Raw genomic sequence first — 15,162 nt, 5'->3', positions numbered from 1 at the left:
TAAAAAATTTACTAAATTAAAATCTTGAAATATATATTTTTTTTTCCCAAATTTATTGATCAAATTTATGGATTATAAAACTATAAAACTAAATAGTCTTCTAATATTAGAAAAAAAAAAAATTTATTTATATTTTTGCTATTATTTTATACGAACAAATAAAAATATATAGGTGATCATGCCAATTTATTCTTCCAGAAAATAAAACTGGGTTAATCGGTTTGCGTTAAAAAAAAAACACAATGCTCTAAAAAATGATGAAATTCCCGGAAAAGAATTATTAAAAATTAATTGAATGAAAAATTAAAAATTTGCAAAACAAAATTAATATTCAATTGACGTTAAAACACATGAAAATTTTTCAAAAAAAATAACCAAATCATCGTTTTGATTATTGCTCTTGAAAGTGAATAAATTTAACGTGATTTTTCGAATAATGATTCATCATATATTGTAAATAAAATGATGACATTACCGTGATAATGAATTTCCGTGAATAAATTATGAAATGTTGATTTATGACGTGAATAAAAAAAGAATTAACAGTGACAAAAGTAATTTTTTATTTTTTGAATATATAATTAGCTGATAGTGTATAATAAAAAAAAAAAATGAAATTATACTGTTCATAAAATAGATAAAAATAAACACACATATAAATGACTGGCTAATTAGTGATTGAAAATTACGTTCATCAATCAATGAAAAATCATAACAAGATAAAGTCAAACGATAATTTTGTCATTAGTTATGAAAATTATTATGACGACGTAATTTAATCAGATAAAAATTTATAGTGAAAGGAAAAAATGATAATTATCAATTTTATTTTGATACTATAGACTGCAAGAAAATTATATCAATTTTTAAATTTAATTTTTTTCTCATTAGCAATATTTCATTATTATTTATTCGTTGATGATATAAAAAAAATTTATTGATTTACTGAAATTAACAGTCTAAAAAATATCAAACTCAATGTTAAATATTGAAAGCTTATTAGGAGTTATAGCCAATCCTTAATTGACTTGATTTTTTTATAATATGCCAATAAATAAAATTTTCATTGACACATAAATAAAAATGAAAAAAAATCATTGGTGAAAAAGCTATTAAAATAGAATCGTTATTAATCACATTTATTTGACAAGAAAATAATATTAAAAAATTGAGTGACCATGGTTCAAGTAAATATCCATACACCATATGTTAGGTCAGTCGTTAATCTCACTTGTAAAATTAAAACTTCTTCCTATTACTATTTGTAGAAATAAAATAAACAAGAGTCAATAAAAATAAAAATAAAAAAACACAATAAAAAAAATATATATTTATACTAAACAAAGAATAAAACTCGTCGACCTTCGATATGGTCTATACAAACCTGATCATATAGCAACTTTTGCAAACAAAAAGCCTCGTTTTATTCAAGTAAAAGTGTGAAATACATCGTATCATGTGCTTTTTTTTTTTTTTTTCATTATTTAAATCTCATACAACTGCTGATGTTTATTCATCCACAATTACTCTATGTGTTCGTCTAGAATATAATCTGCAAACTTTCATGCATTATAGTATAAGAATGTCGTTTCCCTTTCAAATTACAAAATAAATAAATTCAAGATACTCATTTTAATATTTAAAAAATTATAATAAATAAACAAAATTATTATTATTTTAATTCTATGAAGCTGTAATTTTTTTCTTTCATTGTTTGACAAATTTTATCAGTATTACTTTTTTTTGCATAACATTTCATTTATGATGTTGCTTTATTTTTTCGATCAAAAAATATCGATATGCCTCAGGCATATGTGAAAATAAATTCTAATAGACAAAAGAAACTTTTTAGATTTTTATTTATATTTTTTTTTAACTATACAAAGTTTTATATTTTTGCTTTTATCGATATAAAGTTTTAAGATGAGATCTGGAAGATCGCAAAATTGACGAATAAAATTTACTATTATTTATTTTCAACATCAATACTTATTTTTATTTTTATTCAAGAATTTTTCCTTTCACTTTAAATAAATATTTCTTATATATACCTTTCTCCTTTTTCAGGTGAATAATGTACCTATCAATTTTGTCTTTTTGATTATATCTGTTTTTCTTTTTTCTTTTAAAAAAACTTAATAAATATTGATTGTTTTTTATTATGATATTCGCATGTTTGTTAATTAGTTATAGATTTTTTTGCAACATGATTGACGTTTGTCAATGATTATACTGATGAGGCATCATCATCTTATTAATTTTTGCAAAAAAAAAAAAAGCTGACAATTCATGTGAAAATGGCCTTTAGTAAATTCGGGCCATGGTCAAAAATTTTATTTTATTTAACGATCCCATATGAATTACAGTAAACATTTTTTTTTGAGGATTATTATATCAAATATATATGTAAGTTTAATAGTATTTTGCCTCAAGCATTTAATCAAACACCTAAAATAAATACTGAAATATCATTGATTTACAAAACACAAATTTCTTTGTCTATTATTTTTTTTTTTTATACAAAATTATTATATATTCTTCAACATAACCAAACGATATTATCAATATTATAATTACAAAATACATTGACAAATTAATGTGCTATTTTATTAAAATATATCAGTTATATTTAGTATTCAAGTAATTTTTTTATCGAATCAAAACATCTCCATTTATCTGGTAAATAAAATGCCTCAAAAACATGTGGAAATGGAGTATCCCAACCCGTGACTCTTTGAACTGGTGCTTCAAGATGTAAAAAACATTCATTCTATAAAAATAAAAATTAAAAAAAATATTATTATAATAAACAAAATTGCATATAAAAAAAAAATTATTATAAATAAATATCCTTGAAGGGAAAATCTTATCCAAGTTCTGATTAATTATTCAAACATTCACTTGGAAACACACCGACAAACATATCCTTAAATCTGTAATTAACATTTTTTTCTTCATAAATATATTCATTTGATTATTTTCATAAAAGAAAAAAAAATTAATATTAAGTTTTATTGAATAATAAAAAAAATCTAAAGAATTAATTTTTTTTCTTCGACTTATGTGTGTTTTTTTTTTTTTGTTGCAGGCGGGAATTTGTACACACGGATACCAATCGTTTATCGAGGTAATCGGATGAAAGGAGATCGGATAAGGAAAATGTGAGTTATCCTCTAAATGTCCTTGATAAAAAAAAAAAAAAAAATTTACAAATTGAGTAACTATATCTCCATACAATTCACACTTTCGATAAAATAATTTTAAAAGAATTTTTTATTGTCAATTGTGTTAAATCATGCATGTTATCTTTTTTTTTTTTTTTTCAATTTAAATACTTTATAATGTCATAGACTATTTGTTATTCTTACTTGTACTGTTGCTGCTATTTCACTGCCAAAACCACTTGTCAATGGTGCCTCATGTGCAATAACAATACGTCCAGTTTTTTTTACAGACTGAAATAAAAATATAAGTATTTTTTAAAATCATTTATAAACTGATAATTGCTAGTCATTATCAATTGTTAATTAATAATAATAAAGGACAGTATTTTAATTTATTTTTTCAATAACATTTCGTTGGTTAAATATTATCATATAATTATTATAAATTTTTTTTTTCAAACTCTCAATAATAGCAAGATAAAATCTTGAATCCCAATCAATAATCATGTTTTAATTTTTTTTTTCTTTGCTGTAATACTTGATAATGAGGCTGTGTTTTAATTTTTTTTTTTTATCCAGATCATTAAACTCTTGCCAATGCATTTTTATTTATTTATTTTTTTTTTCTTTTGATGATAACTTTAGATAGACAAATATGAAACATTTTGTTTATTTTTTCTATTGAAAAATCAGTAATAAAAATGGCAGCGATGGTAATGTTAATGTGCTGGGGGTGAAATCAAGCGTATCATATAGTTACGTGAAACGAGTTTCCAATTACGTAGTTACTTGTACGTCTGTAATATTATATATCGGTTGTGTTTGCCGTTAGATCGGTACTCAATAGTCTTATACCTATTCACGAGATATATATTATCACTAATACCGATTAACGTTAATCAGTGGTATTAAATGTGATGAAAATATGTCGTTCAAATTTATTAGAAAGCATTTTATTCTCTACCAATGATTAAATAATTTTTAAAAAATAATACGTATTTTATATTTTGAAAATTAAAAACGAAAATAATAAATAAATATTATTTTAAAGTTCAATTGTTAATAAAAAATAGCTGACTTAATTCAATGACTTTCATCAATTTGTTGATTCTTTTTTATATAAAATTTCTATTAACATATTTATATTATTCATTACTTGAATGTATTTATGATAATGATAAATTGAAACACGTATAAAATTGACATTTATTATAATATATCTTATTTAGAATGATGATCAATTGTTAATTTTATATTATTACCTTACAGACAGTATCAACATCCCACGGAAGTATTGAAACAAGGTCCACGACCTCACAAGAAGCACCAAGTTTCTTCTGGACAAGATCAGCAACTTCTAGCAAAACATGTACCTGACTACCCCAGCCAACTAGCGTCACAGAATTACCTGCAATAAAATTGAATATATTTAACAAAAAAGAAAAAAAAAATTACTATAATTTGCTTTTATATATGTATTATTTGTCTATTTATATTATTGTATTATGTATTCTGTTATCATTATTATTTTTTTTAAATGTTTTTTCTTTTGAATCTTGTGAATTGATATTTAGGTGAAAGGTAAGAGGTTCACCTTCTCTCAGTATCTCAGCCTTGCCAATTGGTGTTTTAAATTCACCAGTTGGAACATCATCAACTGCTGCACGATAAAGTGCTTTTGGTTCAAATATTATACATGGATCCGGGTCTTCAATGCAACTCAATAACAGACCTTTCGCTTGTATTGGACCTCGTGGTACAACAATCTGTAAGTATTACCTTCAATTTTATTATTTATTTTTTTAATACTTTTATATCATATACATAATCAATACCGTCTTTAAATATATCTCAAAGTCATTAAAATAATCATATTCGTATATTTATATATTCAGATAAATAAATTTTTAAAAACCGTTTAATGCACGTCATTGGGCTTGGTCAGTGATATAATCACGAAACAATAACAATAATAAATTTCACGACCTTAAGCGAACAAAAAAAAAACAAATCAAAATCAATTCTATATATTTTTTGCAATTATTTTTATTAAATTTTCCGTATGTCATTAAAGTCATTTGAAAATATTAACAGCTGTTTGGTTGATTTTAAAATATCGTGCTTCTATCTGAATAATTTTATTTGAAAGTTAATTCAAGATTTCTTAAATACCGATAGCTGGTAGTGAATAATATTATTTTAAATATTTTATTGATACCTTTAGTCCGGGTGTATGCGCAAAATAACCCTCAGGACTTTGAGAATGATATAGAGCACCGTGTCCAACTGCACCACATGGTGCTCTAATTGTTAATTTACCACAATCAAATTGTCCACCACTTCGGTATCTCATTTTGGCTGCCTCATTAACCAACTACCGATCAAAATTTATTTATATAATTTTTTTTTTCGTTATCAAAACACTCATTTATGTTGATATAAATACAAAACAATAAATAATTTATTGTTAAGCAAATTAATAAATTAAATAACAACCTGATCAAATGCTGGAAAAATATAATCGGCAAATTGTATTTCGGCAATCGCAGTTGCACCTTGATTTGCAAGACCAATTCCAAAACCTGCGATACCTTGTTCAGACAAAGGAGTATTAAATACACGATCGGCTCCAAAGCGATCTTTTAAATCCATTGTACAACGAAATACTCCACCAAATGCTACATCCTCTCCAAAAATAACTGTTAATTTTATTTTAATTAAATATATGTTTTTTTAAACACTGCACGGATTATTAAATATTCATACGCTTTTTAAATTAAAAATAAAATTATGTATGCTCGTGTGTGCGTGTCAACCTCATTGACATTGATAAGATAACACGCATTAGCAAAAAATCAAAATACACTAAGAATAGAAATAAATTAATAAATTTTGCTCACCAGCTGACGAATCTTTTTCCAAGGCAATATTAAGGCCATTGTTAATTGCTTGAAACATATTTAGTCTTTCAGTTTTTTCTAAATTTTATTTAAAAAAAAAAATATATATCAGTTAGCTAAAAATTTAAATTAATTTTATTCATAAATAATTTTTAAATACCAGTATTTTGAGATTTTTTATCTGGTACATAGGTAAAATGTAATCCTCTTTTTCCATATTGATATCCAAATGCGAAACTTTTTTGTGACACTTGATTTAATGTCAGCGATAAACGCGAGTAACGCGAAAATGTGCACAACTTGTTGAGATTCATGCTCATCGTATACTGTTGCCGTTGATGACGATAACGTTTAACGATTTATTTTTGTCTTATATTTACATACAATGAATGTTTTAAACGTTTATTGACTCAACTTCTTATCGAAATATATTTTATAATCTATATTCTAACGAGTAGATTAATCAGTAGCGAGGCAATATATAATAATAAATTTATTTTTTTTTTTTTAAATATATAAAAGTAGATAAAACAGAAGTTGATAATGAGTCACAATAAATTTATTGTTATTTAAAATATTACGAGGTAAGTAAAATTATTATTATTTTTTTAAGATAAATAATTTTAATTAACTATAAGACTCTAACTACTGATGAGGATTTTTTTTTAATAATTTTTTTAAATCGATAAATATATATCAGTAATTTTTTATTAAGTAAAATGTGTAAAATGTAAACGGTTACTTTTTTGTAAACTTCATACAACAATTTATGGTGCGTGTATATTTAATAATTTCGGACAATTTAAATTGTAAGGGGGTATCGGCACTAGAGTAGTTTCGAATAAGTCACGTGTATGCAACCCCCTCTGCTTTGTTGTTATTGTTGCTATGGTGATGAAATGTAAATATGCTACCAAAACCAAACACAAGTTAATACATAAACGTCAAAGTATGTATTATTTTTTTACAATTATTATTTGATAATAATTTATCGTAGTGTTTAATTTATTAAATTATAAAAATGGTGGAAATTGATTGGGATCGTATACGTGCTGTCAAAGCCGTATCTTTGGCAGATGAAGAAATTGAAAATTTATTTCCAATTGTAATTAAATGTGATATTGAAACAATTGATGATATTCATGATTTACGTGCTATAATGAAATTATCACAAGAAATGTTACAATATAAAGACAATCAGGTTTGCTATTCATTTAATTGTTGGAATTTTTTTTCATAATTAATAATTGATTATTAATATTCTTAATTTTTTTTATGTCTATTTATTTGTATTTAATTTATGTCAGGTTGAATCATTATTACTTGAGTGTGATGAACTCAAAGAAAAAATAACAACTGTTATTTCTACTTCACCTAAAAAAGGTTGTTTTAATATTTTTATAAAAATGTTGCAAGTGCATTGGGTTTATATTAATTTATTATTCGATATATATCTTTAGATAATTTAGAGGATGAGATTGAAGAAGACAACAATGATAAAGAGGTGAAAGATTCACCTGACATACAATTTCTTGAAGAATCAATTCGTATGAAAAATGATAAAATTAAAACACTGATGCTTGAGTTGGAGGTAGTAAAAAAATTATAGTTTACTATTTGTCAAATAATTTAGTAAATTTAAATGAATGTTTTTTATAATAATTTCCCAGAGTATTGAGAGTGAAAATTTAAATCTTAAAATGAAACTTGAAACTTTAAAAGAAGAAATAGAAGATGCTACTGAAAATATGAATGACATGACCGATGAATTACAAAGTTTACGTAGTAAAAATATTTTAAATACAGGTGATTGTTTTAATGATCATAAATTATGATGAATTGATCGATTTTTTTAGTTAGATTATTTATATATTATTTATTTTGTCTCAGATGAAATAAATCAATTAAAACAGGAAAAAATTGCGCTGCTAGCTCAAACTGATGAATTGGCTAATCAACAAATTGATAGAGATAAAATCATAGACGAATTTGGAGCTGCAATTGATGTGCGAGTTTCAGAATGGCAGGTCTGGAACAAAAAATAATTAATAATTTACATGAAAATAGAAAAAAAAAAAAATGATTTATCAATGATATTAAATTACAGAATATCCTGGAAAATAAAAATGCTGAAATATTACATTTGAAAGAAGAATATTCACGATTACAAATGCATCCGAATTTAAAACTACAAGACAATGATTTTACGACACAAATTGCAAATTTAAATGAAGAAATAGAAACAAGAGATAAAATTATTTTAGAATTTGAATCAAAAATATCAGAAGCAACAATTGAGCTAAATGAAAGTGCAACATTGATAGAACAGCTAAAAGCAGATGCAAAAAAATTAGAAAAAAGTGGTAAACGAAAAGAGCAGAGAGATTTACTGAGAAAAGTACAAGAAGCCAATGAAAAAATTGTCGTATTACAAGATAATTTAAAACAAACTGAGGATAATTTAACAGTAAAAAGTCAACAGCTTTGTGAAGTATTAAATACGTTGAAGAAATATGAAAACAAAGATCAAGGCTTGACTGATACAATTAATGAGGTAAAACATTTAAAAGTTCAACTATCTTCTAAGAATCAACACATTCAAGATCTTGTAAATGTTATAAATAAACTAGAAGCACTCAACTCTCATCAAGACATGCAAATAGCAGCCTTTAGGTATTTTATTTCTGTAAAATAATTAATTAATATTTAAAAAAATACTTGAATGGAATAATTTTTTAGAGAAAAATTGGGAATGACAGACGAAGAAGAAATATCAATTGATGGAGTGTCATCAAAGCATCAAGAAGAGATTCGAATAAAAAATCAACTTCTTTTAAATAATGCATCATTGGAGCAAGAAAATTTAGACTTGAAAGCTGATGTTAGTACAGTGTTATTTGTGCGCGATATATATTTTTATTTATTTTCATTTAGTTTACTGCATACGTTTTTTTTTTAGATACGAACTTTAAGATATAAATTGACTAAACTAGGAGAAAAAGTCATTACTGCAAGAGACAAAACAGACTCTCGAGTAAAACCATATCAATCAGACAGGTCAAATATCAATTGGGTTGCTGAACAAGAAATAATTTCTATGCGTCATAATGCAGAGATAGATGAATTACAAAAAAATGCTCAAATTGTTATAGAAGAAAATGAAGCTCTTCGAAAAGGCATGCATGAAATATTAGACAGTATTCGTGATCAAGATGGTAATAATATTTATAAATTTTTCGAAGCACAATATTCTTTAATTTTACGAGCAATAAATTTATTTTTAGGTAAAAGTATTGTTGATGTTCAGTCTGATACTCTAGAAAAATTACTTGAAGCTCTTGATGTTAGACATTTAGCTGGCTGGTATCATCCAGCTATGAGACTCCAAGGACGCTTGAGTGTTGTCCAAGGCAGCAATAATGAATTAAGATTACAACTCAAGCAAATAAAGTATGACTAATTGATTAAAAAAATATAAAATTGAAATGTTTGATAATATTATAATTTTATATTTTTATTTTATAGAAAAGAAATGCAAAAAAAAGATGATCTTCTTCGACGTGTTGCTTTAAAAAAAGACTCGAAAAATGAAAAAATTAATTCTGAAATTTCTGAATCAGAGAATGAAGATGTGAAGACAATTGTAACAGAAATGCAAAGGATTCAAGCAGTTTATAGAGATGAATTGGCTCAATGGGAACTAGAGCGTGAAACGTTGTCTCATGAAAAAAATAAATTGAACGAAGAAAATGAAAAGCTTCTTGTCCAGTTGAATATTTATGAAAAAGATTTGAAAGCTATTGAGTCCGGTGATGAAGAAACCCAGAAAGCATTGGTTGAACGAAGTAAAGAATGTGCTGAATCAATTGTAAATTTAATTATTGCAACAAGAAAATGTACAGCTGTTGAAGCACTTTTAACACAAGAATCTTCAAAGTATTACAATATTCAAAAAGAGGCAATTGCAGCTGAAAGCACGTACAAAAAAATTATAGCTGACATGGACAAACGAAATAAATTATTAGAAAATAAAAACAGAGCTCTAGAAAGTAATCTTTCTAATTCTATAAGTATTTTAGAGTACAATGAGCTAAAAGAAAAATTTGATGAAGCAAGTATTCGTATTCGATCGTCTTATGAATTAAAATTAGCAGCAACTATCAACGAAGAACTAGAAAAATATGAAGATAAAGAAAATACAAGAAAAAATATTTATGCGACGAATTTAGAATTGCAAAAACAATTAGCTCATGTTCAGAATTATTTCATTCAAAATACGAAACATATGAATGAAAAAAATAATGAAGAAATTAATAATACTGAGCTCTTAGAAGAAATTAAAAAATTAAAAATAGAAAATGAATATTTAACAAAAACTTTGACAATTTCACGAGAAGAAGCTCAAATGTATTATACAACGAATTCTTTGAAAACTCTTGAGCTTGATAATTTGAGGCATCAAGTTCTAGATTTACAAGCTATCAGTGAAGACAAAGAAACAATAGCAAAATTAGGATTTGAATTGAATAATTGTAAAGCAGCTGAAATTGAAATAAATAGAAAAAAAATACAACTTGATAGTGAAATTTTACAATTGCAAAGTGATTTAGATACTGCTAATAAAAAATACGATGAAGCAAAGATACAATTGAAAGAATTCCATCGTCATTGTGATAATCGATTTAAAAATTACGAAGAAGTCATTGAGTTTCTCCAAACACAGTATGCTGGATCTACGTCAATGACATCACTTGAAAGATACGAAAATATGCTTCAAAGTTTGATGACAGATCGAAATGAGATAAGTGCCAATCTGAAGAATGCAAAAAAATCAAGTGAATCTGCAAATATTCAGCAAGAAACTTTGACCAATCGTCTAGAAATAGTTGAACGATTGAAAGATATTTTAGAGCAACAAATTGGAAGTCCAGATGTTCAAAGTATTATGAATCGTTTCTCAGAAAATTCACAAAAAGATCTAAATGTATGTATTATATTTTTCCTCATATTCCAGGCAATTAAAATTTTATTGTTTTTATAAATTGTTAATTTTTATTTTTTCAGGAATATCGATTTAAGAGACGCATAACACAACTAGAAAATGAACTAAAAATTACAGCAAACAAACTAAATGAATACGAATCAACAATATCAGCAATGGAGTATGACATGGTTAATATACAAAAACTTTGGAGAATTAACAAAGAAAATCCTTCACTGCCAATCGTTCAAAAGCAACATGTTGAATCAAAAAAAATAATCAAACCAGATCTAAAATCTGTATTTGTCGAAGCCAGAGTTGAATGCCATTCAGTTGAAGTACAAAGTGATCCGGTAGAATATTTTCCACCTTCAGTTCCTGAAATAGTTCCAGAAAAAATTATTATCACTACATCAAATGGCAGCATTGAACTTGATGAAAAAATAATTTTTCTTCAAGATCAACTAAAACAAGCTCTAATGTTGGCATCTGATCGTTCTTCAAAATTGATAAAATGGGAGTCACTCACTGCAGAATATAAAGCAAAAATTAATGCTCTTGATAAAGTTATTGCCGAAAAAGATACTCAATTAGTTGAGCAAATTAAATTATTGAGTGAACAACAACTGGAAACAAGTGGATCGAGTGAAAAAATGGATGTAGAACGAACTGATAAAGTTGCATTTAAATCCACTATCAACAGCCTTCAAAAATTAATTACTCAAAAAGAAGAAACAATTATGAGATACCAAACTTTGCTAAAAGAAGACAGAGACGAGCATAGTAAAGCAGCAGGTCGTTTTCAAGAAGAAATAAAAAATCTTCGAATTGAAATATCTCTGTTAAAAGATGATTTAGAAAAAAAAAATGCATTGACAAATCAAGTCACTGAAGGTGAGACATCTCGCATGGCAGTAGAAAAAATATTTGATGAAGCCAAAGAAACAAGACGTGTTATGGAAGTTGAAGAAAAATTGACGAGAATGAATGAGCGAGTCTCAACCTTGGAGGCAGATCTAAATATTTCTCAAGAGCTTGGTGAGCGTTGGCGTCGTTTAGCAGAGGAAAGACTTCAGCATATGGATGAAATGAGAGAAAAGCTTGAAGCCCAGCATAAAAATGAACTTGAAAGCTATAGGGCTGAACTTGACAAGTGGCAGTCAGAATCAAGTGCTCTCAGGCAACGTCTTTCTGAAAATCGCATGAAACTTAATAAAGGAAATCTTTCACTATCAAAAGAACTTCAAGAAAGAGATTTAAAAATTGAAGAACTAAGTTTGGCATATCAGCGATTGCAGAATGAATTTGAATTGATGAACTCAATGTCACAATCCCAACAAATACACAGTCACAATCACGAATTTTTAAAAAACCAAGACATGGCAAATTCATTGACTCGTGATCAATCAACTCATCATTCTGCTGAGGTTGATCTGCTTCGACGTCAGCAAAAAAGTTACAGTGACAAAGAAAAATTATACAAAGATCAAATTGCTGATTTAAAACAGCAAATTAGTAGAAGATATATGGCTGAAAAAACTGAAGAAAGAAAAACATCTCAACGTGAATTACAACTTGAAAAAAAATTAAAAAATATGGAAGAAGAACTTAATAAAGCTAGAATTCAACTTGATCATGACTACAAAATTCAAGAAGCAAAAAGAATTAAAACCGCTGAAGAATTATCACTTTGGGAAAAACAAAAAAAGTGGCAACAAACTGCTGAAAAATTAAAAAAAGAATTAAAGGAAAAATGCGAAGATTATAAAAAATTAAATGTAAATCATGAAAAATTAAAAAGCGTTTTGTCTTGTATGGAACGTGAAAAATGGTATTTAAGAAGCAAACTTAAATCAGAATATGGTAGTAGTAGCACGAGTGGTTTATTTCCAAAATCTAATTTTAATTATAAACTTGTTGAAGATCTTCAAGCTGAATGTCAGTCATTGCGTGATCGTGTAAGTGAACTAACAAATCGTCTTGAATCTGAAGATAATCATGAACTAATATTACAAATTGAAAAACAAAAACAGCGTATTGCGGCACTGGAAGCTGTTACTGAAGGTAATAGCTTTGTCGTTGATCAACTAGAAAAATTAGAAGCTATAAAATCTACTCTTGAAAAATCTAATATACATTTAGAAACTGAAAATTTTGAGCTGAGAATGAGAATTGAAAAGTTGAATATTGATACACCTCGATTGAAAGAAAAAGTTCAACACTTGGAGAAGTATATTGAATTATTAAAAATCGAAAAGTCATCGGATTCTTCATCACGTTCATCAGATAAAGAACAGGATAATCATGGATCAAAAAAAACAGTCTTAGAATTAGAAAAAACAATTTTTATACTCAAAAGAATTGTTGAAAAACTTCAAGCTGAAAACAAAAGATTAAGATTGAATTCTAAAAATAATAATCGCTTGTCAAAACCACTGTCATCATCATTATCGAAAACAAATATAAACAATGACAATATAACGTACAAAAAACAATATGAACAAGCAAAAAAACGTGTTGTAGCCCTCGAAACTGATTTACAATTAGCAGAACAACGGATTTTGATGTTGAAAACCACTCCCAGAGAGGATGATGATTCAGATGAGATTAAATTACTGCAACAACAACTTTCACATAAATCAGAACTACTGGACAGGGTCAAACAATTGTTGACACGAGCTGCAATCAATGAAAAAGCCCTTCGACAACAGATTCAACAAATTGAGATAAGACAAACTCTATCGACAATCGCAGAATCAAATCCTCCATCTCCACATAATGAATAATTTTTTTAATATGTAAAACTGATGATAATATCAGAAACAATTTTTTTATTTAAACATAAAGATCATTATTGCAAAAGAATATAAATAAATTTAATATTCATAACTATATTCTATAATTCAGATAAATTTTCAGCAAAGGATTCCTGACAGGAATTTTTTTTATGTTTTTTTAATCATTTCTATTTTTATTTTTTTAATTTTCCGGAAAAAATAAAATTTATAACAGGATAATAGAACGAGTGAAGAGGTATTTATTGTTTTTAAATGTTTACTTTCTTTTTTTGTATGTTTCCTTGATAATTTCTAATTGTTTTTTTAAATTTACAAAAAAAAAAAAAATTGAATGCATAACAGGAGAATAGAATAGGTAAAGAGGTACTTAATGTTTTTAAAAGTATACCTCTTTTTTATTATGTTTCCTTGATAATTTCTATTTTTTCTTAATTTTTTCAAAAAAAAAATAAACTCGTATAGGATATTAGAATGACTAAAGAAGTATCAAAAACCCCTTCGCTTATTATATATTCCTGATACAAAACGTTATTTTTTTTTTTACTTTTTGGGGGTTTTGCTTTTAGTTCCAAGAAAGCGTAATACATGGCGCCCGGTGTTTGACTCATTTGATACCTCTTTGCTTGTTCTATAATCTTGATACAACACCCTGATTTATTCAATTAATTTTAAATGTTTTTTCACTACAGTTCTTAAAAAAAATAATAGATGGCCCCACGTAGTTTTATGCGTTAAATACCTCTTTGCCTGTTCTATAAACCTGATACAACACTCTATTTTTTTCTATTAATTTTAAAAGTATTTACCGTAAAGTTCCTAAAAAACATTATAGGTGGCGCCACATAGTTTGTTCCATTAAATACCTCTTTGCCTGTTCTATAACCCTGATATAGCAGCCGAATTCATTCTGTGAATTTTAAATGTTTTTACTATATAGTTCCTAAAAAAAACAATAGATGGCGCCACGTAGTTTGACCCATTGAATACCTCTTTGCCAGTTCTATAACCCTGATACAACAGCCTAATTTATTCTATGAATTTTAAATGTTTTTACCCTATAGTTCCTTAAAGAAATAATAGATGGCGCTGCGCAAGTTAATGCATAAAATACCTCTTTGCCTGTTCTATAACCCTGATACAACAGCCTATTTGATTCTATGAATTTTAAATGTTTTTACCCTATAGTTCCTTAAAAAAATAATAGATGGCGCCACGTAGTTTGATCCATTGAATACCTCTTTGCCAGTTCTATAACCCTGATACAACAGCCTAATTTATTCTATGAATTTTAAATGTTTTTACCCTATAGTTCCTTAAAG

At 26.5% G+C, this 15,162-nt stretch overlaps 3 protein-coding genes across 3 annotated transcripts in view; 2 read left to right on the top strand and 1 right to left on the bottom strand.

Moving 5' to 3' along the window:
* LOC122852501 (probable enoyl-CoA hydratase) overlaps positions 1-4,542 on the top strand; it is a 70,782-nt gene extending 66,240 nt beyond the window's left edge. Inside the window, exons 8-9 of the transcript XR_006373824.1 lie at positions 3,089-3,161; positions 4,434-4,542. The gene's annotated coding sequence lies outside the window, so the exon portion shown is untranslated. The remainder of the gene's footprint in view (positions 1-3,088; positions 3,162-4,433) is intronic.
* Positions 2,255-6,525, bottom strand: LOC122852493 (2-oxoisovalerate dehydrogenase subunit beta, mitochondrial). The gene is made up of 8 exons (XM_044152342.1): positions 6,225-6,525; positions 6,065-6,142; positions 5,661-5,863; positions 5,383-5,538; positions 4,759-4,930; positions 4,427-4,572; positions 3,369-3,455; positions 2,255-2,770 (listed from the first exon to the last, which is right to left on the bottom strand). Exons 1-8 carry the CDS (start codon positions 6,382-6,384, stop codon positions 2,630-2,632), a joined length of 1,143 nt encoding a protein of 380 aa, XP_044008277.1. The 5' UTR covers positions 6,385-6,525; the 3' UTR covers positions 2,255-2,629.
* A 340-nt stretch (positions 6,526-6,865) lies between these two features.
* On the top strand, positions 6,866-13,831 carry LOC122851003 (centrosomal protein cep290-like). Its single transcript, XM_044150048.1, has 11 exons — positions 6,866-7,265; positions 7,372-7,447; positions 7,525-7,655; positions 7,735-7,870; positions 7,955-8,091; positions 8,172-8,737; positions 8,804-8,945; positions 9,024-9,279; positions 9,349-9,514; positions 9,590-11,048; positions 11,129-13,831. Exons 1-11 carry the CDS (start codon positions 7,086-7,088, stop codon positions 13,829-13,831), a joined length of 5,952 nt encoding a protein of 1,983 aa, XP_044005983.1. The 5' UTR covers positions 6,866-7,085.
* The last annotated feature ends 1,331 nt before the right edge of the window (positions 13,832-15,162 follow it).

The sequence above is a fragment of the Aphidius gifuensis genome, linkage group LG3 (genome assembly GCF_014905175.1).
Source record: "Aphidius gifuensis isolate YNYX2018 linkage group LG3, ASM1490517v1, whole genome shotgun sequence".
Lineage (NCBI taxonomy): Eukaryota > Metazoa > Arthropoda > Insecta > Hymenoptera > Braconidae > Aphidius > Aphidius gifuensis.
The sequence above is the reverse complement of the archived record's forward strand: the minus strand, read 5'-3'. Positions and strand labels throughout refer to the sequence as shown.